At 38.0% G+C, this 25186-nt stretch overlaps 1 protein-coding gene across 3 annotated transcripts in view; it reads right to left on the reverse strand.

Moving 5' to 3' along the window:
- The window catches only part of GPM6A (glycoprotein M6A), a 296634-nt gene that overhangs the window by 26036 nt on the left and 245412 nt on the right, over positions 1 to 25186 (reverse strand). For all 3 annotated transcript variants that reach the window (XM_021075300.1, XM_021075301.1, XM_021075299.1), the window contains exons 2-3: positions 20686 to 20878; positions 4849 to 5005 (exon numbers count right to left, since the gene is read on the reverse strand). In XM_021075300.1, coding sequence (XP_020930959.1) covers positions 4849 to 5005; positions 20686 to 20878 — 350 coding nt within the window. The remainder of the gene's footprint in view (positions 1 to 4848; positions 5006 to 20685; positions 20879 to 25186) is intronic.

The following is a 25186-nucleotide window of genomic DNA, read 5'->3' on the forward strand; positions in this document are numbered from 1 at the left end:
GAAAGTTACAAAGCAGCAAAACTTGAATTTGCTGCCCATCAGCAACAATGTCATAGCATTTACAACTATTTACCTACAGTTTACATTGTGTGAAGTATTATAGTAATCTAGAGATGATTTAAATTATACAGGAGGATGAGTTATATTATAAGCAAATACAACACCACTTTATGTAAAGGACTTGAACATTTGTGGATTTTGGTATTTACATGGGTCCTGGGACCAAGTCCCTCTGACACTGAGAGAGGACAGTAAATAGAATGTGTTTCCTCATCTATAAAATGGGGGTAACAAAAGTAACTAAACGTTTAAGTAAATTGCTTATTTTTGTTGCTTTAAACATTGTGTGTGGCATATTGCTACAGTTAAAAGGCACACTGTTACAGATTTGTGCTTCTCTAAAATTCATGTGATGAATTCCTAACCTCCCCCCACCACCTCCACCCCTGCCCATATCTCAGAGAATGTAACCTTATTTGGAGACAGGGTTTTTACAGAAGTACGGAAATTAAAAACGAGAGCCCTAATCCTATGTGGGGTTTAGGAAAATTTGAGGACAGACAGGTACACAGGGAGAATGCCAGTTGAAGATGAGGGCAATGATGGGGGTGATATTTGTATGAGTTTGGATCCCCAGAGATTACCAGCAACCCACCAGGGGTGAGAGGAACAGATCTCCCTCACAGTCTTCGGACAGCTTGATCTTGGACTTCAAGCCTCCAGAAAAGTGAGACAGTAAGTTCCTTTTGTTTAAGCCACTCAGTTTGTGGCCCTTTGTTCTGGCAGCCCCACCAAATGAATACATAGACTTTTAAAAGTTTCATTGTTTTGTACACTACTTAGAGCAGGTAGATTTATGGAAAACAAATGGATCAATTTTCCACAGAGAGTAGCATATTTAGGCACTCGTGTTACTTCAAACCAGTTGGGCTTAAAAATTTAAAGTGTCAGAACAACTATAGATAAATTTTGAGATCCATACTGCTGCCATAATGGTTATGGGAAATTTTAGAATTAAGAACTTAATGGGTGTAAGGACGATCCCAAATTTCAAAATATGAGCCACTGCACACCTCCTGAGTTAAAACTGAATATATATATGTGAACTGAAGTTTGGCACATGCCATCAACCTCTACAAGGAGTAAAACATGAGCCACTGCATCTACAAATCTGTAGCACCACCTGAGTGGAGCTCAGCGTGGAACCAAGACTGAGGCACTCTGTGCTCTAGGAAAACTGGAAGAACAGGCCTTCATTCAGAGAGTCAGATATTTTTAGGAGATTTTATGTGCCCAATTCTTGCATCTCTTCATATCTAGAAAAACACTAAAATTCTTCAAGGTGATGTCTGATCCTTGTGACTGGTAGTAACCTTCAGGAGATCAGCAACAAACTTTTATAAAATGTGTGTGTGCTGCGTGCAACTCCCGTCACCTTTATCATATCCTGATATTCCCCCCTTTTCCTCCTTGGGTGGTGTTTCAGCCTGGTCTGTAGTTAAGGATAAAGAATGTCACAGTCATCTGTAAACGCAGTCACCTCCAAGACTGAGAGCTTGTGAGTCCTGCAGGCTGTGAAAACTCAGGATACTGGGTGGAGGTGCATTATCAAAGGAATGATTTCAGTGAGCCCAGGCCTCTTTTGTTTCCTCTACCTGTCCTTTGAAAAAACTCCTATATATCTTTGCTCCTCCCTCACCACCTCTGAGTGGTTTCTCAGGGCTACCTGAGATGCTGTCTCTTGGGCTTAAGTCCAAATTTCACCCCAAATAAAACTTAACTCTCAATTTTCAGGTGGTGTATTTTTTTAGTCTCTCTCTCTCTCTCTGTGTGTGTATATATATATATATATATATATATAGGTTTAAAAAGCCAATAGGGGAGAGATTTGAAGGAAATTAATATTTCCATATTCATTAAATTTAAGTTCATGTTTAATGTATTAAATAACACGTTTGACTTGTACTCAACTTGGTACCATTGACTAATTTAAATAAATCTCGTGAAAAAATATTTTCACATGATCTTAATAAACTAATTAATAATGGTTCTCAAGCCTCAAAAGTTAATACTGTGCTGGTGTTTTATGCACCTCACATTTTGGATTTCAAATGATAACATTAAAATTTTGAAATAAACTTGAAGTGGTCTTGATACTGCATGAGAGGAAATGCACTGTGCAAATCAAGTTATACTTTCCAGAGCATTCACGAAGAAAAGAGAATATTGGTTAGCATCTTCTATTCAGTGATATAATGCTGCTTCAGAATGAACTGCATTTGTACATTGTGCCCAAGTGCATCTCGTGAGTAGAACTGGTTACCAGTAACAACTTTACTTTTTATATAGCATGAAAAACCGGGATAGAATAATGATTTTCTTTCAGCACTAATCCTGGAAGCTTTTCATATTAATATTATGACATGGTTATTTCAAAAATTTTATTCCATCTGTTAGTATTGGTCAGTATTCCAAACAGAAATTCATTAATATGGACTTTTTCAAAGCCATAAAAGACTAATTAAACAGGCTAACAGGTAAGCTTATAGAACTTAAACTAGATTGTAAGATACCACTTACCTACAAATTGAAGGGAAAAAAAAGCAGAATGGAAATAGGGAACCAAGGAAGATAGTGGTAGGCAAGGGTGACTGATGAAACATTATTTTCTCCCCACTGATCCCATGCAGCCCTAAGGCCCACAGGATAAAGGAGCTATGTGTGTGGTGGGGAGAGAGGGCTGCAGCTTTCCCACTCAGAAGTGGGTCTGGTCCCCTCAATGGAGGCCATGTGGGGAACAGCCCTGGCCTGACCAGCTCTGCAGCATGTGACTCTGCTTTGGTTCTGCTTATCCCTGGGTTCAGAGGGAGTGCTAAAGGAGTGGGTGGGGCGTCTTAGGGGGCTGACTTCCTACTGCCATGCTTCTGGGCTGTCCAGTGGGACTGTTACTATTACGGAAAACAATGTGGCTCATGTTTTTGCTTTAAGAATTCTTTTTTCCATTTCTTGGGCCGTTCCCGTGGCATATGGAGGTTCCCAGGCTAGGGGTCGAATCGGAGCTGTAGCTGCCAGCCTATGCCAGAGCCACAGCAACGCAGGATCTGAGCCGCGTCTGCGACCTACACCACAGCTCACGGCAAGGCCGGATCGTTGACCCACTGAGCGAGGGCAGGGATTGAACCTGCAACCTCATGGTTCCTAGTCAGATTCATTAACCACCGCGCCATGAGAAGAACTCCTCCCCTTTGAAAATTTTTATTTGAGGTATCTTTGAAATGTTTGAATGGCAAAGGGATAATTATCAACTGCATACAAACAGGCATTTTCTTGTGTGACTTTTTACATTGGCATACAATCCTATGGAGAAATTTAACAATTATCAATGAAACAACAAAATCAACTGCATGTTTCCTGGCAAAAGGTCACTTCACTCCCCAGTGGAAAACATGCTTAGAGATCACTATCATTCTCTATCATTTCACGAATGCTTTAGAATCATGGACTCTTTGAGCTGGAATGAGCTTTAGAGATGACCTAAGGTCTTCATTATGTAAAAGAGTAAACTGTGATCTGAAAGGGTTGAGACTAAGACATCCAAGTAGTGTTATAATGACACTGACTGAATTATAAGGAAAAGCCTATCATTAATTGAAATCACCATGCTCCATTGGCAGAGTATAAATGAATCTAAAGTCAGAATGTGCCTTCTTAATAGAGAAATCCCTTGAGTATCACTGAAAATTGGTCCACTGAATATTCATATTTTACTTTTTAAATTAATCCAAGATCTTTAAACTTCCTCTGGGTCTGTAATTTGATATTACTGATCCTAAAAACTTAGGTATTACAGTAAACATTGTCCCCCCAAAGAAATGAGTCTTACGGGAATATATTCCAGAGACAACTACAAATACCCATAACACAGGCACACTATTTTATCAGATTGTTAGCATTATTGAGAGAATAACAGCACTTGATACAGGCTGGTGGAAAAAAATGGTTAACTGATTTATGGTTAATGGTTAATGGTTAATGATTAATGATTAACTGATATTTTTGAAAATCTTTATAAGACTGAAATAAATTACATCGTTCCTTATCAGAGACATCTTAATAGGAAATATGTGCTGTAATTAAATAGATGTCCTTATATAACATTGGGAAATAAGAAAGAAAAACATGTTAGTCAACAATGGAAGCTCCAATGTTCATTTTGGGAAAATTATTCTGGGATTTGGGAAAGTACTTTTAACCACATTACTCTTAGTTGTCACCAGCCTTGTGCTTTAATAGATATGCATACATTTTCCGCATTGCATTAGCTCTAGAATATGACTATGTTTCATTAAATCTCATATCAATAAGGATTTAGAAATTAAACTAGCAAAATACGGTAATTCTTATGTAAATATTAAACAGAAATTATATGATATAGTTCTCTCCAAATTCATAGCAAAATAGAAAAACATGTATTTAAGGAGAAGCATGTGTTATCTATAAATTGCAGATGGATTTTTCTCTTATTCTAAACATCATATGGGAAGCCCAGAGCCAGTGGCGGGGGGTGGGGGGGGAATCATAAGTCAATCAACAGTTTGCTGCAAGGAGCAAATGAGCTGTGTTGCCTGTGATTTGAGAATTTAAAGAATGTTCACATGGAATAATCTTAATTTAGAAATAATGTAATTACAACTTAAAATAGCCTTCATAAGAGGGAAGGTTACTGTGTTGAAAAAATACTTCAATTTTTGGCAGATGAATACCAACACCTGTGTGCTGCTGAAATGAACCCACATTAAGCCCTGAGCAGAACCCACATTAAGCCCTGAGCAGAGACAGATAACATACCCAGGCGCTCACACATCTGCCACAAGTGGTGATTTTGAAATCCCCGTAGAGGTCTTTGATGGCACCAGTCGTGAAGAAACCTTCCACCATCAGCAAGATGCCGTACACAAAGAACGCAGCTGCAATGCCGTAGATCACATACTTGAAGATGTCAATCCTAGGAGGGAAAAGACCAAGGGATTTAGCTCAGTAACTCTTTGGGGCTGATCTGAGCAACTGACTCCCACACACTCAGGGGTCCTTTGGAAGGAAAGCTATGGAATATTTATGTTCATAATGGAGGCTGGATTGTAAAGCATTCTTGCTTGGCATGACTAACGTTTGTACATTTTGTGCTGCCACTTCCAGTAGTTGTTGACAGGACTTTTCATGTTTATAGGTTTCTTCCTCTTGCCCTGTACCACCCCCTGTTTCCTGGTTCACACCAAGGCAGCCTTGGATGAACAGCAGATCATATTTCTAAAGGATGTTGCTGAAATGATTTGATAAGTAGGATAATCATCATATCATTTCTCTAATTATGACAAAATAGCAAATATAAAGGTTTATGTATATAACACTGAGTTTTTTAAACATATTACAAGAGAAAGAAAGCTTGATGGCTAATGATGCATTCATTTTTAATAAAATGACAACCTCATTTTTATTATAAATGATCAGTTGTAATTATTTTTTATTTCTCACTTACTATAAACCATCACTAATAGTTTCTGCTGCTGATAAATGTCAATAATGAAAAAACTATGGTTTTTACAGATAAGTTATAATTTTGACAATTAAGCCTTTTAGGCAGAATCACTAAATGGATATGATAAAATGGAAATTAATTGGGCCTGAGCCAAGTTATAGAATAATTACATAGAGAAAAGAAAAGATATTCTTTGTTTTCTCACAGTTGAGTGCCCATGTATTTAAGGGTTCTAGAGAGACACATGCATTGTCTATAAATTGCAGATGGATTTTTCTGTAATTCTAGATATTGTATGGGAACCTCAAAGCCCAATGAAAAGAAAATAAATTAATCAGTTTTGCTGCTTCTAGAAACAAAACTAGTTGTGCATCCATGCCATATGGAGAGGTACAGGTATTAGCTATAGTTCTGTTTTTGCCATCTTGATATGCTTTTGTAAGAAAACTGCTCTTTATTTCATACCATCACATTTGATTTTTACTCTCTCTTCTCATTAATTAGAGTGAGTGGAATAGATAGGGTGGCAAGAAATGATGGAGAGATCCTGGTGACTTTATATAAGGGGGGAAATGAGGGAAGAGGAAGCTGGCTCATGCTGATGGGAGATTCAGAAGTCGGATGCTATGTTTTTAAAATAATACATGTAATACCATAAGGGAACGTGTTGCATAAAGAAATGAGCAAGAAGAGTTTGCTAACATTCACTGTACCAACTGTTTAGTGACTGATTTCCACTGTCTGAAAAATCTAAATATTACACAATTCTATTTGTCAAGGGCAATGAGGCAGATGATGTGAAGTGCATAAGCCCATCATGCATGTGAAAGAATTTGAGGGTGTCAATGTATAGATCTAATTTGACATCATAAACACATTGAAGAGTTTGGTTTACATGGCTTTTCCACACAATTTTTAGGTTAAAATGACATCTTTTAAAATATATTTTAATTTTTATTTGGAAACAATTTTACAAGGAAAAATGCAGAAAATGAACAGTACAAAGAAAAACTGTATACCCTATACCTATTTATGATATTTTACTTCATTTACTTTATTGTTTTCTTCTCTCTCCCTGGATAATTCTATTTGAGCACAGGGAAATTCACCACAGTACTGTTGTTGATCTCAAGAAATATAGCACTGATATAATACTTGTATCAAATGTATGATTTGTATTCCAATTTTATCAGTTGCACTGATCCAGTGACAAACACAGGATCCAGTCTAGGTTAAGTATTGCATTCATTTGCCATGTTTCTCTCTGCATCCTTTAATTCAGAAAACAGTCACTGTCTATTCTTATCTTTGCGACATTAACATTGTTGAGGAACACAATTCACTCCCTCCTTATCAAATAGGCTGTTTGTCATTTGGGTTTACCTGATGTTTCCTCATGATTAGATCTGGATTACTTATTCTTGGCTAGAATACCTGATGGCTGAGATTCTGTCCATCTGCCCCTCAGCAGTGATGCTAATTTCAATTATCTAGTTAAGATGACATCTGATTTCTGTACTGGTTTCTGAGTTTGTCTTTCTTAAAACTGCCTCCATCTATCTCTCATACGGATACATGGGATTAAATTTAGGGCTCACCTGAATATTTCAGGGTAATCTTCTCCTCTCAATATCTTTAACTGAAACACCATATAGGGCATAATTCCATTTTTGCCATATAAGGTAATATTTATAGGTTGTAGGGATTAGGAAGTGAATATATTTGGAAAGAAGCATTTTTAAAACCTATCACAATAACCAAGGTTTGTTTTTTTTTTTCTCTTGCAAAAATTGTTGCTTATAAAAACATTTCCTAAGTATAAAAATATTAGCTTGGAGTTCCCGTCGTGGCGCAGTGGTTAACAAATCCGACTAAGAACCATAAGGTTGCAGGTTCAATCCCTGCCCTTGCTCAGCGGGTTAAGGATCCGGCGTTGCCGTGAGCTGTGGTGGAGGTTGCAGACGCGCTCGGATCCTGCGTTGCTGTAGCTCTGGCATAGGCTGGTGGCTACAGCTCCGATTTGACCCCTAGCCTGGGACCCTCCATATGCCACAGGAGCGGCCCAAGAAATAGCAAAAAGACAAAAAAAAAAATTAGCTTTTAGAGATATATGAGCAAAGTCAGCATGCCTGTACAGTTCTTTCTGGAGGGACTTTGGATCTCCTTTTTTTTTTTTTTGGAGGGGGGAGAGGGGCCCACACCTGTGACATATGGAAGTTCCCAGGCTAGGGGTCGATTCAGAGCTACAGCTGCCGGCCTATGCCATAGCCATAGCAACACAGGATCCAAGCCACATCTGCAAACTACACCACACCTCATGGAAAGTCTGGATCCTTAACCTACTGAGCAATGCCAGGGATCGAACATGCATCCTCAGGATTGTAACCCACTGAGCCACAACAAGCACTCTCTCCCCTCTTTTTTTTTTTTTTTAATGTGAGATTTCAGGTGAACAAAGCAGCAACTTGGAATATCAGAATATATCAGGCAAAAATAAGAGCATCTTCTTAGGTTCAAAGAAGAGAATAGGACCCATTTCTATAAAACCTAAAAAAAATGCACACACACACACACACACACACACACAATCTTAGTTATGTCAGTAAAGCTGCTGTTTCCTAATAAAGTGTTGAGAAGTAGAACTAGGTGGATATTTTCACATATGGATAAACGTCACAACCCTAAACCCAGAACACTACTCATTGAGGCATTCCCATTCAGGAACAAGGAAATCAATAATCTCTGCTTTTCTTTCTTTTCTTTCCTTCCCTACTTTTTTCCTTCCTTCCTTCCTTCCTCCCTCCCTCTCTCTTTTTCTTTCTTTCTTTCTTTCTTTCTTTCTTTCTTTCTTTCTTTCTTTCTTTCTTTCTTTCTTTCTTTCTTTCTTTCTTCCTTCCTTCCTTCCTTCCTTCCTTCCTTTCTTTCTTTTTTTTTCTTTCTCTCTCTCTCTTTCCTTCCTTCCTTCTATTCTTTTTTTGTCTTTTTGGGGCTACACCCATGGCATATGGAGGTTCCCAGGCTAGGGGTTGAATTGGAGCTGTAGCTGCCTGCCCATACCATAGCCACAGCAACACAGAATCCAAGCTGTATCTGTGACCTACACCACAGCTCATGGCAATGCCAGGTCCTTAACCCACTGAGGGAGCCAGGGTTTGAACCCTAGCCCTAATGGATGCTAGTCAGGTTTGTTAACTACTGAGCCATGATGGGAACTCCTCTGCTTCTATTTCACATTGTTCTAGATGTATTAGCTAATTCAATTAGATTAGGGAAAATAGTCAGGGACCCAAGAATTGGAACATAAGAAATAAAACTAACTCTGTCTGCAGACCACATGATAGTGTACTTGGAAGAATCTGTGAGGAGCAGTAATAAAGCTAATTTAAATAATAAGGGAATTCAGCAATGCAATAGGATATAAAATTTACATGCAAAAGTCAATAACATTTGTATAGTCAAATAATAACCACTAGAAGACATATTGGTAGTGGAAAATTTGACTTATAATGGCTGCAAATGTTAAACAATAAACTTAACAACTGCTCAAGACTTGCATGAAAGAAACATATAAACATCCCTGAAAGGCACAAAATTAGACTATGTCACTGATTTTTGTAGTGATATGCTTTTATTCCTTTTTTTCTTTTGCACATCTTCTATAGACATTTTCTTTATGGTTACCATTGGGCTTACATGAGACATAATTACCCATCTACTTTATTCCATTCAATTGACATCTATTGAATTAACAACCTGAATTCAATTACATACAGATACTTTAAACTGTCACTTCTCTCCCTCCACATTTCATTATTGATATTGATATCACAAATCATATCTTTTTATATTATGAACCCATTAACATATCTTATAGTTGTAGTTTCTCAATTCCTTTGTCTTCTTTTTTTTTTTTTTTGTCTTGTGTCATTTTAGGGCCGCAGCTGTGGCATATGGAGGTTCCCAGGCTAGGGGTCTAATCAGAGCTATAGCTGCCGGCCTATGCCAGATCCACAGCAATGCCAGATCTGAGCCATGTCCGCAACCTACTCCACAGCTCATGGCAATGCCGGATCCTTAACCCACTGAGCAAGGCCAGGGATCAAACCCTCAACCTCATGGTTCCTAGTCGGATTCGTTTCCACTGCGCCATGACGGGAACTCCCTGTCTTTTAACTTCTATGACAGCATTAAAAGTGATTTATGTATCACTACTACAGTATCAGAGTATTCTGTATTTGTTTGTATATTTACCTTATGAGTGAGATTTCTACTTTCAAAGGCTTCTGTTTTAGTATATAGCGTCGTTTCATCTCAACTTGAAGGGCTCCCTTTGGCATTTTTTTGTTAGGCAACTCTGGTGGTGATAAACTCCTTCAGCCTGTTTTTATCTGAGAAGTTCTATTTTTTGCTTTCATATTCGAAGGATGGTTTTGGCAGACAGAATATTCTGGTTGGCAATTTCTTTTCTTCAGCAATTTGAATACTTCATCTCACTCTCTCTGACCTGCAAGGTTTCTGCCAAGAAATCTGTTGATAGTCTTAGGGAGTTTCTCTTGTAAGTGACAAGTTGCTTTTCTCTTGTTGCTTTCAAAATTCTTTCACATTTGAAAATTTGATTATATGTCTCAGTGTGGATTTGTTTCAATTTATATGTGTTATATATAGTCCACTAAGATTCTTAAACCTAAATGTTCATTTCCTTACCCAGATTTGGGAAGTTTTCTGTCATTATTACTTTAAATAAGTTTTCTGCTTTTTCTCTCTTATCTTATGGGACTCCTGTAATGTATATACTGCTCCACTTGATGGTGTCTCAAAGTCCTTTTAGATTCTTCACTCTTTTTCATTCTTTTTTCCTTTTGTTCCTCTGACTGGATGATTTCAAATGACCTGTCTTTGAATTTGCTAATTCTTTCTTTTGCTTTGTCAATCTGCTTTTGAACCCCTCTAGTGAATTTTTCAGTTCATTTATTCAACCTCCAAATTTAAGTTTGGTTCTTTTTATATATTTTCTATCTTTTTGCTAATGTTCTCATTTTGTCATAGAACATCTTTATGATAATTTTTTGATTTTTTTGTCAGGTAATTCATATAGCTCCATTTCCTTACAATTGGTTTCTAGAGATTGTGCTCCTTTGGTCATGTGCCTCTGTTTTCTCATGTGTCTTGTACTTATTGTTCAGGTCCATGCATTTGAAAAAGCATCTACTTCTCCCAGTCTTTGAGAAACTGGCTTTATACAGAAGATCCTCACTATTCAGCTTAGTTAGACATTCTGGGGGCCTCTGAAAACCTTAAGGGGATTGTAACTTCTAAAAGCCTGTGAATGTAGTTTCTCAATTAGAGAGGTGTACTTGTTTCTTTCTCAGTCTCTCATCATCTTGTTTCTTTTGTGACTGTCTGAAACACTACAAGTTCTGGTTCTACAGTAGCAAGCTGCCCTGATCCTTCTTGTTTTCAGTGGCCAACTGGCATCTGAAGTATACCAGCTCCCTGTCAATGCCCTGAGTTAGACAGGCAGACAACAGTGGTTGGTATACTGAAGCACTGGACACAACACCATTGCTCTCCCTCCCCCCAAAGGGAGAAGCCACAAATTGTGCCCTTTCTCTCCATCACAGCAAGCTGTGCCTCTTGCCACTCTCCACCCTTCTTTCTTCTCAGGGACCTCAGACATCCAAAGATACAGCTCTGTCAGGGCTTCTAGTGAGGCAAAACAGAAATCTGTCCCTTGGGCAGCGCTCAGAAAAGCCAGAACACTGGAAGAATGCTCCATTCTTCTATGTCCCCCCAAACAAGAAGTCATGATCCAGGGCCTTCTCACCTTGGCCCTGGCTTGAGGTTAGAGACTGATGTAGTACAGTGAAATTTGCCTTCTTACCCATTTAAACAGGGCTTTGCACTTGCTGGGCTACTGCAACTTCTTAACCGGAAACAAAGGCATTTTGGTCTATATGTAATTGGATAAGTTGGTGTTTCTCTGTGGGAACAAGCATTGGGACTTTTAGTCTACCACCGTGCTGGCATCACTCCTTCCAAATTCATGTTTAATTTAATTAAAATTCATGTGCATATTAGGTCTGGCTATTTACACTAGAAGTACGATTTCAAATTATTGATGATAATTCCATGGCAATAATAAACAACTTGGTTTTATCTTTCTGAAACTTAGCTCAAACACTATGTCAGAAAACCTGATAGTAAGGACAGGAGTTAAGGGGTGTAGCTATTAATTTCTTATGGTAACTCCAACAGATTACCACAAACTTGGCTTAACACACAGTTATTTTCTTACAGTTCTGGAAGTCAGCAGTTTGAAAGCAGTTTCCCCAGACTGAAATTAATGTGTTGGCAGAGCCTTGCTTCCACCAGAGACTCAAGGGCAGAGTTTCCTTACACTTCCCAGCATCTAGAGCTGCATTCTCTGTGTTCCTTGGCTAGTGATTCCTTCTCCATCTTCAAAGCCACTAAGCAGCACCCTATTTCTGAAGTCACAATGCCTTCTCTGGACAAATTTCTCTCCATTGCCTTCATATAGGGATACTTAGGTTTGGATTTAAGGCTCAGCTGGATAATCCAGGAGGATGGCCGTCACGAGACATGTTTCTACAATATTTTCTTAGCCTCTTTGCTTCTATTTTCTATGCTGAAAACTCCATCTTGTCCTGCTTTACTTTAGCCCATCTTCCTGCTTAAAAATCAGCTGCAGTGCTGGTAAATGACTTAAGCTTAAGAACAAAGACCTAAAGGCATAAGTTATTCATAGGGTCCGCTGAATGAGGACATAATGCATTGGTCTAGGCATGTGACCTGTGCAGATTGGCATGCCATTTGCACACCATGATATGTCCTCTTAAGAATAAAAGAGGAGCCTCATGGCCCCAAGGGGTTTATGAGGGGTCGTTAGCTGGATATTCATTAGCAAGGAGAACCGAGGTGCACACCTAGGCACACAGGGTTGCTGCAGATAGGCATGCCCTATGCAGAAGCACAATGGTGATTCTCTAGAAAGATATGCATAGATAGCTGATGCCAAGCTTCCTCAAATGCTAATGATTGTTAAATGCCTAAAGATCAGAGTAAAAGCTTAATCAGCAACCAGCTATGTGACTTTTAAAATAACTTTAAAAAAACCCATATCCTGCACCTACAACCCCTTTCTCACTTGACATAATCCTAAAAAACACAGTAAAAGCAGTGTCGTTTCTTAAGGCGGTGCTTTTGGTCCCTGAGACCTTGAGTCCCCCAGTTCCCACCTTTACTTAAGAGAAATGTCTCTGTGTCTTGTTTTATGCTAACTTTTTTCCTTAAGTTACACAGCACCCGATCTTCAGCCCCATCCTGCTAAGCTGGTCTCGGCAGATGGCCACACTTCAAGATTCTTAATCACCACTTCAAAATCTCTTGCATATAAAAGAAATCTCAGGTTTCCAGGGACTGGGTTCTAGATATCTTTGGGAGTCGTTATTCAGCCTGCTACAAGCTATGTTCTGTTGAAGCTGAATGTTAATTTCTTGACATTCAGAAATTCTTAGATAAAGTTTTTCCTTAAACAATCTGAGGATGGACATTGTTTAATGTTACATTCCTGAATGCATCTCAAAATTAAATCACTGCCAAATTTAAATTATAATACACTTGACCTTATCTTATTGGCTTGAATCCCTCTGTTTTACCACAAAAGTACTTTTTTTTTAATGGACATGCAGTATATGAATTTAGCAAAACAAAGAACTTCAAATATAATATGAGGAAAATTAAACTCATTATCTATAAAGATGAGTTTCCTGTCAATGATATGTCAACAAAATGCACCAAGAACCCTCTGGTCATGATTATGTGTCCACTATAGGATCAAACAGCAGAGAATCATAAGAAGTCTTACCTTCACTGCACTACTTTCACTTTGCAAAGTAATAATCCATATTACCTTTCTTCAAAAGGAAATAATGAAAGTATTCAACCTCCTTTCTAAATACATACATTCAAATTTGACAGTGTCTCTGTAAAGGCCTCATTTTAAAAGCAATCTATGCTCACTGTAGGAAAAAAAAATGAAAATAAACCAGAGAAACACAGACTGTTCATTCTTTATTCTGCCAGTTTTTAAATATGAATTACAAATAACTCCATTACACTATTACATAATTTTATCAAGATATTTTTATAAAAATTATGGCACATTCTATTACTTGAAGTTATCATGACATTTTACCAATTCTCCACTTCTGTTCAGGAATAAGAAGAATGCCTCCCAAAGATATCCCCATCTAATCTCTAGAACCTGTGAATATGTTACCTTGGGGAATGGGACTTGGCAAAAGTGGTTAGAGGAATGATTTTGAGCTTCAGAGATTATCTCATGTTATATAATCATTAGGGTCCTAATAAATGGTAAAGAGAGATGCAGGAAAGTTGGGATCAAATCCAGAGAGAGATCTGAAGATGCTACACCAGTGGCTTTGAAGATGGAAGGGACCACAAGCTCAGGACTGCAGGTGGCTCTGGAAGCTGGATCAAGTGAAAATATGGACTCTCCCTGAGAGCCTCCAGATGGAGTGCAATCCTGCCAATACCTTGATTTCACCCCAATTCAATTAGCCTTATTTCAGTAAGACTCATTTCAGGCTTCTGACCTCCAGAACTGTAAATGTGTGTTTTTCTAATCCACTAAATGTGTTGTAACTTGTTACGGTAGCAATAGGAAACTAATGCATCACTATTCAAACAGCATAGTGATGGTGATCATTTCAAATAAATCTCTGGGCAGTATTGGCTGTTTCCTTGGATAAATTCCTAAAAACTTTTAAGGTATGTATTGTGAAAAGGGTGTCCAGAAAGTTTGTGCTAAAATAAAGATACACTGATAATGAGTAGGAGGACTTATTCTCTGTTTCCCAATACTGAGCATTACCATTTAATTTTTCTAAATAAATTGATAGTTAAAAAGCAATAGTTTTATTATTTTAATCAATTTTCTTAATTTAGTAGTATGGATGAACATATAAGCTATTAATCATCTGTAGTCTTTAATGAAATACATTTTCATAGTTAGCCACTTTTTCTATGGAATATATATACTGTTGAGTCAATTCTGTGTTTATTAAAATTAGGAACTCTAATCTAAGAAGTAAATATTTTCTTCAGGTTTTTCACACCTTTTAATGTTTTTTTAAATAATACTTTAATGAGTAAAATTTAATTTATAATATATAAAACCTATATATTTTTCCTTTGTAATTTCTTTTATGCTAACATACTTTTTGCCCCATAATACATGAAATCTTAAATCTATATTTTCTTCTAGATTTTACAAATGAGTTTAATCTTAAATTTTAACTTAAAATTCATCAGAAAAAATTTTTTGTGAAAATGGGAGTAGGACCATAATTTTATGTATAATTACAAGTACTTGTATATATGTCTGTGCTAATACCATGCAGCATAATTTTTTTTTTTTTGTCTTTTTGCCTTTTTTAGGGCCGATCCCACGACATATGGAGGTTCCCAGGCTAGGGGTCTAATTGGAGCTGTAGCTGCCAGCCCACATCAGAGCCACAGCAATGCAAGATCCGAGCCGCATCTGCAACCTACATCACAGCTCACGGCAATGCTGGATCCTTAACCCACTGAGCAAGGCCAGGGATCAAACCTGCAACCTCATGGTTTCTAGTCGGATTTGTTAACCACTGAGCCACAGCAGAAACTCCATCATGTAGTATAAATTATTGTACTTTCTCTGCTCTTGGTACTTCATAAACTTGATGCATTCTAGAAATTAGGTGAAGTACTAACTACCATTATTCAATTTGTAAGTGTTGAGTCTTATGTGGACAGCACTCTGCTAACATATTTCCCTATGTCAATTCTAGAAGAAAAATAATGTGTCTTGTTCTACTTTGTATCCCTAAAGATTTGCACAGTGATTGGCACACAATATAACCCTGTATTTTTTGCTGATTAAATGAATTTATTGAAAGACAAACCAGACAAAGATTGACCTAAGGGAGCTCCGCTCAAAGGGTTACAACCTGACTAGTATCCACGAGTATGCAGGTTTGATCCTTGGCCTCCCTCAGTGGGTTAAGGATCTGGTGTGGCTGTGGCTGTGGTGTAGGCCACATCTGCAGCTTCAGTTTGACCCCTAACTTCAGAAATTCCATACACTGCAAGTGCACCTTAAAAAGAAAAGAAGAAAAAAAGGATGGATCTGAAAAAGAAACCTGAATATTTGAAAACAAGAACATTGTAGAACTGCAATAAATTCAAGAGTTTTAAATATATTTCCAAACCTGATATTTATAATAACCCAAATAATGCTAATTCTAAAGTAGCTGTTCTTGAATTAAAACTAAGGTTTAGCAAGTGAATTATAGATTGTAAGCACCTCAGAACTGGAGGTTCATTACCAGCCTAGCGTAAAAACTTTCATTTACAGTCAAATCACTATATTCCAAGGCAACCCAGGTGCTCTTCAGAAAACTGACTTACTGAAAAGTTCTTTATTCTAAGCCAAAAAATGATTTCCCTATGAATTGAAAAACCCATTGGCTCAAATCTCTCTCTTCGAATCACAAAGAACAAAGCAAATTGCCTTTCCCCTGATAACCTTTCAAATATTATTTAAATGAAATCATCATATTCTTATTTGTAAATATTTTTTTAGAGTCACTGTATTCCTGGGTTTTAGAAAAGAGAATAGAAATTAGCTATTTGAATTCTAATCTCATCTGAAATGTACTCAGTGTTTACCTTGGTTGAAATGTCTACTCTAGTCAAACGTAGGTCAGTAAAAATATTATGGTAAGTAAGGTGTGTCCAGGGACAGACAGACTTTTACAAAGCATGAGAATGGGCATTAAAATTGTGATACAGCTTCAGGGAAGGTACCATCGTTAAAATCATAACCATCATCACCACCATTATCATCACCACGTTCAACACAGTCCTATAATGTTTACAAGATAAAAACCCTGCTGTAACTGTTTTAAAACAGCAACTCATCTTACCCAGTAACAACTTTCAGAAGTAGGCAACGTTAGTAATTCCCTGTTACTGATGAGGCACTGAGGCAGACAGACTCTTTACCTTGCCCAGGGTTAGATGGGCAGGAGGAGGCAGAGACCACATGAAGCAAACCAGGGCATTTGGCCCAGGAAACAGTGCTCTTAACCACCACACTATTCTTCATGGTTCTGTATTTGGTTTTGTTGTTGTTGTTTCATATTAGTGGGTTTTAAAACAACATCCATTGAGGACTACTAGCCTCACTGAAATATTGCCTAAGAAGATGCTGACTGCTTATTATATCTGTAGTTAGAAATTCTGTATGGCTTTCTAACCAAATTGTAGCCAGGCCTGAACCTATTTTTGACTCTCCGAGACTAATTAATAATCTCATGTCAATACTAATTTGTCTCATCTATAAGCTTTTATAAGTAGAAGACTTCAGCACTCTGGTTTGCCTGTGAAGCTCCTAGGTCAGAACAGAGAGTTTGCACTCCGCTATGATTCCTGTCAACTTAAGGAACTGGTTTCATCTTGCCATGAATTCCTGCTTTCTTTTCCCTTCTCACACCCATCCACTAAAATGCTGATAAAAGTCTTATTAACTTCCAAGGTTCCAAGGTATAAACATGAACTACAAGATGATTTGGAGATTTACACACCCATGAAGTTAGTCAAGAGGAAATCAATCTCTCTCTCTCTCCCTTTTTTTTTTTTTTTTTTTTGGCTGCACTTGTGGCATGTGGAAGTTCCTGAGCCAGAGACTGAAGCCGAGAGACAGCTCTAACTAGAGCCACAGCAGTGGCAATGCTGGAGCCTTAACTCACTGAACCACGAGGGAATTCCTCAATATATCTATTTTATATGAGCTTACTGTCTGGTTTTGTTTTAGGCAAACAGGGACTCATTTTATGTGTGTGTTAAATATCAAAGAACTCATTACCTAGGGAATTCAAGCAGTATTGTCTGCAAACACATTTCTCACTCATTTCTGTGTTATGAGGCCTTATTTTACTTCTTCTGTTTGCCTCTCACCATAGCTAGTCCTCCAATGTCCCTGTAAGGCAGCATCACACAGAGCAAACTCTACCTCCTCTCACCCTCTGGGTGACTTTGTACCGGCTGGTACTAAACATACCCAGCAGTTTTTGGTACTCATGTTCTCTCTGTGTTTCTGTAAACTGTTTGCCAACATGGAGAGAGTCTTAATTCATCTGGAAGCTCCACAGGGTCTAGTATAAGGAATTTTTAGTTATCTGAAATGTGAAAAGAGAGATAATTTGAGCACTTGCTTTTACTCCAATTGAAATGGTATTCTCCCATTCCAAATATGCATTGTTGATTTCACATGAAGTCCAATATTAGAGACCAAAGGTAAAAGTACCAAATGAAGCACAGGATCTCTGAGTTCTCTGCTGAAACGCCACACATACTACCTTTCAGAGCTTTAGGCGAGGGCTATGATAATTAAAAATTGTTGTCTAAATGTCAAATAAACATCTTGACAATCCATATCTGATAGATTTATATAATTATATTATGCCAGTTATTAGGCTTATGATTTCTTACAAACTTATATTCTATGAAAACTAAAGTTAGCAATTTGGATGTAGACTAAATATAGTAGATCTGTAGATTTTAAGGACATCTGTGGTAGCTTAAAATAATGCACAGTGAAAACATATTTTGTCCAGTGTAGGCAGAGATAAAACTAAAAAGAAAATGTCAGTATTATCACATTAAAATATATCCATGCCATCATTTACTTCAGACTCTTTGCAAACTAACCCGGAATAATCCAAAGCAGTTTCAGATAGTTTAATTATTTTCCAAATGATGGATCTCAAAGATCAATTCATGCTATATACCTGGTTTAATGTAAACTGTCTATTATAGATTTAAAAAATTTCAATTTAATGGATACTGTTACATTTTCACAACTACTTTGTAAAAGTTACTTTGGGAAATAGAAGTGATGTAATTCTTTTGTGTCTTTGTTTGCCTGGCTTTTAAACTTTCACAAGGCAGCTAAGCAATGTGACCAGAGATCAAGCCTCAGACCCACCTCCTCAAGATGAGAGGGTCCCATGACTTTTAAAATATGCTATTAATTATTCATTTCCTTTTGTCAGTGACACTGATGAAACTCTAAATTGATGTTTCAGAGTTATGGACTACGTTTAAAGAATATAACTTCTTATCTGAGTGGAAAATTAACTCTCACCTCCTCTTCCTCACTGTGTGTGTGGCAGGTGGGGGGTGGGGGCCCATGATCACACACTCACTTTGTTATATTTCTTTTTTTTTTTTTTCTGTCTTTCAGGGCCACACCAATGGCATATGGAGGTTCCCAGGCAAGGGGTTGAATCAGAGCTACAGCTGCCAGCCAATGCCACAGCCACGGCAAGGCGGGATCTAAGCTGTGTCCGTGACCTACACCACAGCTCATGGCGACATCAGATCCTTAACCCTCTGAGCGAGGTCAGGGTTCAAACCCACATCCTCATGGATGCTAGTCAGGTTCGCTAACCACTGAGCCATGATGGGAACTTCAACTTTGTTATATTTCTTATTTTATGACCAATCTCTCAAATTTCAAGTGCCAGCATATTTTAGATAAATGCGAATTATTTCAACCTTCCCTTTCCTAAAAGTTTTGTCATCACTATGTCCAAGGAGACATGATCCCCCTACCCCTCAAGTGGGAAATTCTTGCTCTGTCATTTGATACAAATGTTTGCCTCTCTTCACTCTTCTTTTCCATGGAACTCAGCAACATTAATGAATGACATAGCAAATATAATTTATGAGCAATACTGTGTTCAAGAGAATCTGCCCCTAGCTGATGGATTATTTAAAAAATTTGGCAATACGCTCTATCTTCTGATATTGGAGTTGGAGAAAGCTGGCTTCTACCTAGAACACTGCTGAGGTTGACCAAATGTTGTCTCAGATTAGGGTCTTAGGTTATGATTACATCAGGTCAGAAGGAACTGCCCTGTGTGAAATAAGAAATGTGATTAACCTCTTTTCGGTGGAGTGGTAGGAGTAGAGAGCAAAGTCATCCTAGTCCTCCTAACTAGCTATATAACCACTACGATTTGTAACTCTAAAAGCCTCTTATTCCAGAAAGAATACAGATATATTCAGAAGGTTTGAATTCACTGAGAATGACAAAGTAATGCAATGTGAAAAATATTATAATCACATGATATCAAGAAGCATGAAAGAAACGTAAGAAGTTGTAGGGGTTAAAGCCATGGAAAGCTTACAATCAGCTGGGATTATAAAGTAAAGTGAATAAATAATTTATTTTCTTTTCATGGGCAAAAAAACCCACTGCATCCTTAACCTGAATTGGGAATTTATTTGGAAAAAATTCTTCTGTAATTCAACCTTAAACTTTTGCCCCCTGAAAAATTAGGCAATAAGGGATTGAAACTTGAATGCAAACTCTTTGCTACCTCAGACTATCTTTGAGTTATGGTTTTTAAAAATATCCATATCACCATAATTTAGTGATCTCATTTTACCTCATCTTATAGGTAAAATGTATATTTTAAGCATAACTAGTGCTTGTAAAAGGGTGCTCAATATTTATGTTTTATCCTTCTACAGAAGTGAATAAGAACCTTCCAGAATGTTCACTTGGTTTCACGTCATTTCTAGGAGGCAGGGAAAGAAGGATGATATCACATTCATGGCTAAGTTGAAATGTTCGAAAAGTTGGGAGCAGCCATAGTGTTTGGGTGGTTTTTCTAAAATCAACAGCCGAGTGTATATACTTACACGTGGCTCTGTTTCTATATTTTGTTGTATTCTAGTAGAACAGCCTCTGCTCAAAGTAGAAGAGCAAGAGAAATGCAAGTATTCTACATAATGGTAACTGAATTTTGGATAAAACTTTACTGTCAAATTAAAATACAAGTTAAATCCAGATTAAGTCGACCTCTGTTCTCCTGCTAGATATCTTCTTGTCCTCATGGTAAAGGTCAATGTTCTTTTGACTCATGCATATACCCTAAAAATACTTTTGTCTTCTGCATAACACTATCTCGCTTAACTCTACCTCCCTATTTATGCAACACATGGCAATGTGCACATACATTCTCAAAAGAAGAAGCAATACCAGAATGACCTACATGGTAAAAACGTCCAGCGTATCTCCAGCAGTTCTGGCCATTTCGAAATAGGTTTGCAGGATGGTGACAGTTCCAGAAAGTGCTTCATGACCACAGCCGCAGAACAGGGCAACGCCAGCATAGAGCAGGATGGTGGCAATCAGAGAGGCGTAGGGGATGCCTCCCAGGCATTTAATACAGCACTCAAAACACCCTGCAAAAGACCAACAGAAAGAAAGTTAGACATGAATATTTTTGGCAATCTTTTTTCCAAACTTATGCATTATAGAAAGTATAGCTGCATTTATAGAGGATATCAGGTCAACCATGTACAAATCCTGGGTGTCCTGTAAGGTATAAAAAATCAAGTTGTTTAATTGTAACCCCATTCTCCACAGACAAGAGAACACTTGCTTCTGCTGATGGCTGCCTTTTTTACCCCCAAACCAACAGAAGCCCTTTCTTCTCCACATAGCTTTCCTATAATAACTAATCTTCTCTCTATATATAGATGAATTTCATTTTATCTTGAAGCTTCTGCTCTCAAATTTTCCAAGTTTTTAAGTTTTTATTTCCATGACATGTATTCTTTTGAACGCCCCATGCCTATATCTTTTAAACAGTGAGTCAAGAACTGTTAGTTGTGTGTGAACCCAGCTCAGTGAACATTGACCAGAAATTTTTAAAAGTGAAAGAGAATATTTGTGTGCAGGTAGAAAGGCAAATTGTTCTAGAATCAGATGTTTATTTAGTGCAGATGTTTATTTAATGCTTGTTATTTTCGTAGTGACCCATAATGTGCAATCTATCTCTTGTTGTGGTGCATGGTAAATAAAAAATGAAAAAGACATTGGCAACATAGAAAAGAGAGACCTGGACCGGTTAGAATCCTAACTCCACCATGGTGTGTTTTCTGGCAAGTTTTTTCTTTAGAATTCATCATTTGAAAAAGGGTGACAGTAAAAATTTCCCTCAAATGGTTCTTGTGAGAATTATATGAGTTGACACAGAAAATGGTGCATAACATAGAGTAACTACACAGTAAATGTTATGTCTACCATTATTGGATATAATTTTAACTATTACTAGTATTAACTATATTGTATATATATGATTTCCAAAAATTGTTGGACCACCATCATTACTTTTGCTTTTGGAAATTTCATCACTTTAGTCTTTTATTTTCAAAAGATGGCTTTAAAGTAGTCTGAGACATCAGATAACCCTGGTTGTTAATATTCAAAATAAGTAAATATTAGAATTTCCTAGCCAACTGTTAGATATCTTCTTCTAAGGGGTTAACTAGAAATGCTTAGGTTTATATGTTTTGCAATAAGAAATACCGATGACACACTATTTGCCAGCCACTGATGAGAAAGGAACTTTTAGGTTAGAGGGCTGACAAGCCGAAAGGGACCCCTAACGTAATCGAGTCACCTCATCCACCTTCATCTCTCACTGCTGCTTCCCCATACATAGTCTATCCCATAGATTTGCTCCTACTTTTTCCCCTTTGAAAATTCTTTTTTTTTTTTTATCTTTTTGCCATTTTTGGGGCCGCTCCTGTGGCATATGGAGGTTCCCAGGCTAGGGGTCGAATTGGAGCTGTATTGCCAGCCTACACCAGAGCCACAGCAACGCAGGATCTGAGCCGCATCTGCAACCTACACCACAGCTCACAGCAACGCCGGATCGTCAACATACTGAGCAAGGGCAGGGGTCAAACCTGCAACCTCATGGTTCCTAGTCAGATTCCTTAACCACTGCGCCATGATGGGAACTCCTCCCCTTTGAAAATTCTTGATCGGATTCCCTTTTGTAATACTGAACCTTCTAAAAAACTCTCCACATAATTGACTTTTCCTTTCTTCAACACATAACAAATGATATTGGAAAATGGACTGTTATTTATTGCACCCAATTAAATCATAAGAAGATGTGTGTTCATTTTATTTATGATGCGTAGATGTTTACAGCAACATCTGAAACATGTGGTGATTGCCAAGTTGCTGCATGAAGTACCTTTATATGCAGAGGGTGGGCTAGTCTGCTGCTCTAATACTGATCACTGAACTAGGCTTCCTAAGAGAATTAAGGATCATCTCGCCTGTCCCAGGAGAGGTTAAAAAAAGAAGCCTGAACACCTCCCCACTGCATAGCTCTTGATTTTACAGATAGAATCATTCTCTGAACACTCCTCCCCCAATACACACACACACACACACACACACACAATATCACACACACACACACACACACACACACAATGTGGGGAAGGAGAAAAGGTTAGAACAGCTTGACACGTCATGTGATAGGAAGAAATTTCACTGGCAGATGGACGAGACCAGTGTGTATAGTATCTGAATGTCATTGAACAGAGTTTTGAGTAGAGATGAACAAGGTAGCAGAAAAATCTTTGGACTGGTCTCTGTCTCATGTTGTAAAATTTGCATCTTACAGATCATTTGCAAATAAAAAAAATAAAATTTGGTATCAATCCAAAGAAGATTTAGACCTAATTCTGACAAGTGACCCAAATAGCCCATTATCCCAGATTCCATTCCTTTTGATTTCTCTTCCTATTATTTTTTTCTTTAAATTTTTTTAAAATTAAAGTATAGCTGTACAGTGGGAAAATAAAAAAAAAATAAAGTATAGCGGATTTACAATGTTCCTTCAATTTCTGCTGTACAGAAAAGTGACCCAGTCATACATATATACACATTCTTTTTCTCATATTAACTTGCATCACGTTCTATCCCAAGAGATTGGATATAGTTCCCTGTGTTATACACACATCTTGTTTATCCATCCATTCTAAATGTGATAGTTTGCATCTACCAACCCCAAACTCCCAGTCCATCGCATTCCTTCCTTCTCCCCCTCTCCCCCTCCCCCCTGGCAAACACAAGTCTGCTCTCCATGTCCATGACTTGTTTTTGTTTTGTAGATAGGATCATTTTGCCATATTTTAGGTTCCACACATAAGTGATATCATTATTCTTGAAGCATCTAAGTGTATGGGATTTCTACTGCAGACCTTGAGGTGTCAAAACCAGATTACAGTATTTCAATGAAACCCCATAGGAGTGGAAGCCAAATATACAGAAAAGAGTCCAAACACCAAATTCATAGATAGGAATTACTTTTGCTGGACCCTACACCTAAAGCTTTTAACAGAGTAGAGACAACATCAGAATGAGAATGGCTTAGAAGCAAATGAAGTGGTAAGCCCACTGATGGTCACCAAACTGCCATAGAAGACTTCCAATTAATTCTGTTACTAATTCAAGTCAGTCTCTATTTATTTCACATATTCTCCATTATGATTTAGATGGACCAATCTAGCCTCCAGGTAAGCAAGCCTAGTTACCTAGACTATATATTCTCATGGGAGGGGATGCTATTCGTGTCATAGTCTGTCACACTAAATAAAGCTTTAACTGAGGATTGACTTTTTTTTTTTTTTCGGTCTTTTTGCCATTTCTTGGGCCGCTCCTGCGGAATATGGAGTTTCCCAGGCTAGGGGTTGAATTGGAGCTGTAGCCGCCAGCCTACACCAGAGCCACAGCAACTTGGGATCTGAGCCGCGTCTGCAACCTACACCATAGCTCAGGGCAACGCCGGATCCTTAACCCACTGAGTGAGGCCAGGGATTGAACCCGCAACCTCATGGTTCCTAGTCGGATTCGTTAACCACTGAGCCACGACGGGAACTCCAGAGGATTGACTTTTAAATTTAGAAAAAAAAAATGAGATAAATTTCAATTTGGCGTAAACCCAAACTGAAATATTTGAGTATAAGGCATTTCCGAATGAGTTTAAGATCTCTAAGTTAAATAGAAATGTTTCTTTAACTTTCTATTTAAATGCTGTCACTGAAATCTCTCAGAATTATAGCACCCCTATGGATAAGTACAAATTCCTCTATACCTCCATGATGGCCAGGTCAGCCTAGAATCTTTCTATTTCTGTCCTGAGCCTCTGTAGGACTTTTACTCAAAGCAAGAAACTTGTAGTATCTCATCAAGCCCACTTTGCCCTGGTAATGGCTGGATCCTAATTGCCCCCACTCTTGCACTGAATTGCCTACTGGATTTTAAAGAAGCCTCTCAGAGCTCCCATCTGGGGAAGCAGTGTGCCGTTGCAGAATTTTCTCCAGCTGCCAGAATCCCACGTAGCTGCTGGCAGGGGACCTTCTTTCCTCCCACAGTGAGAAACAGCCTTGGCAGAGCCGCACAGTCACCATAGTAACCGTGCTCCTGGGCCCAGAATACACTCCCAACAATCATCTTTTAAGGCTGAGGATTCTGCTGCCACCCATCACCAGGTTTTTTCTTCACCTCAAATGAGAAATCCGGCTATTAAATGAATATCAGTGAAAGCATAAGTCAGTGGAAGGCTGGCAATGGAGAAAATACCTTTCTTGAGAAAACTCTATTAAAAACAATAAAGATTCCTTCACACAGGAAACATTTTCAACATTAGATATGATGAGAGTAAGGCTTTTGATTCTCAAAGA

The sequence above is a fragment of the Sus scrofa genome, chromosome 15, assembly GCF_000003025.6.
Source record: "Sus scrofa isolate TJ Tabasco breed Duroc chromosome 15, Sscrofa11.1, whole genome shotgun sequence".
NCBI lineage: Eukaryota > Metazoa > Chordata > Mammalia > Artiodactyla > Suidae > Sus > Sus scrofa.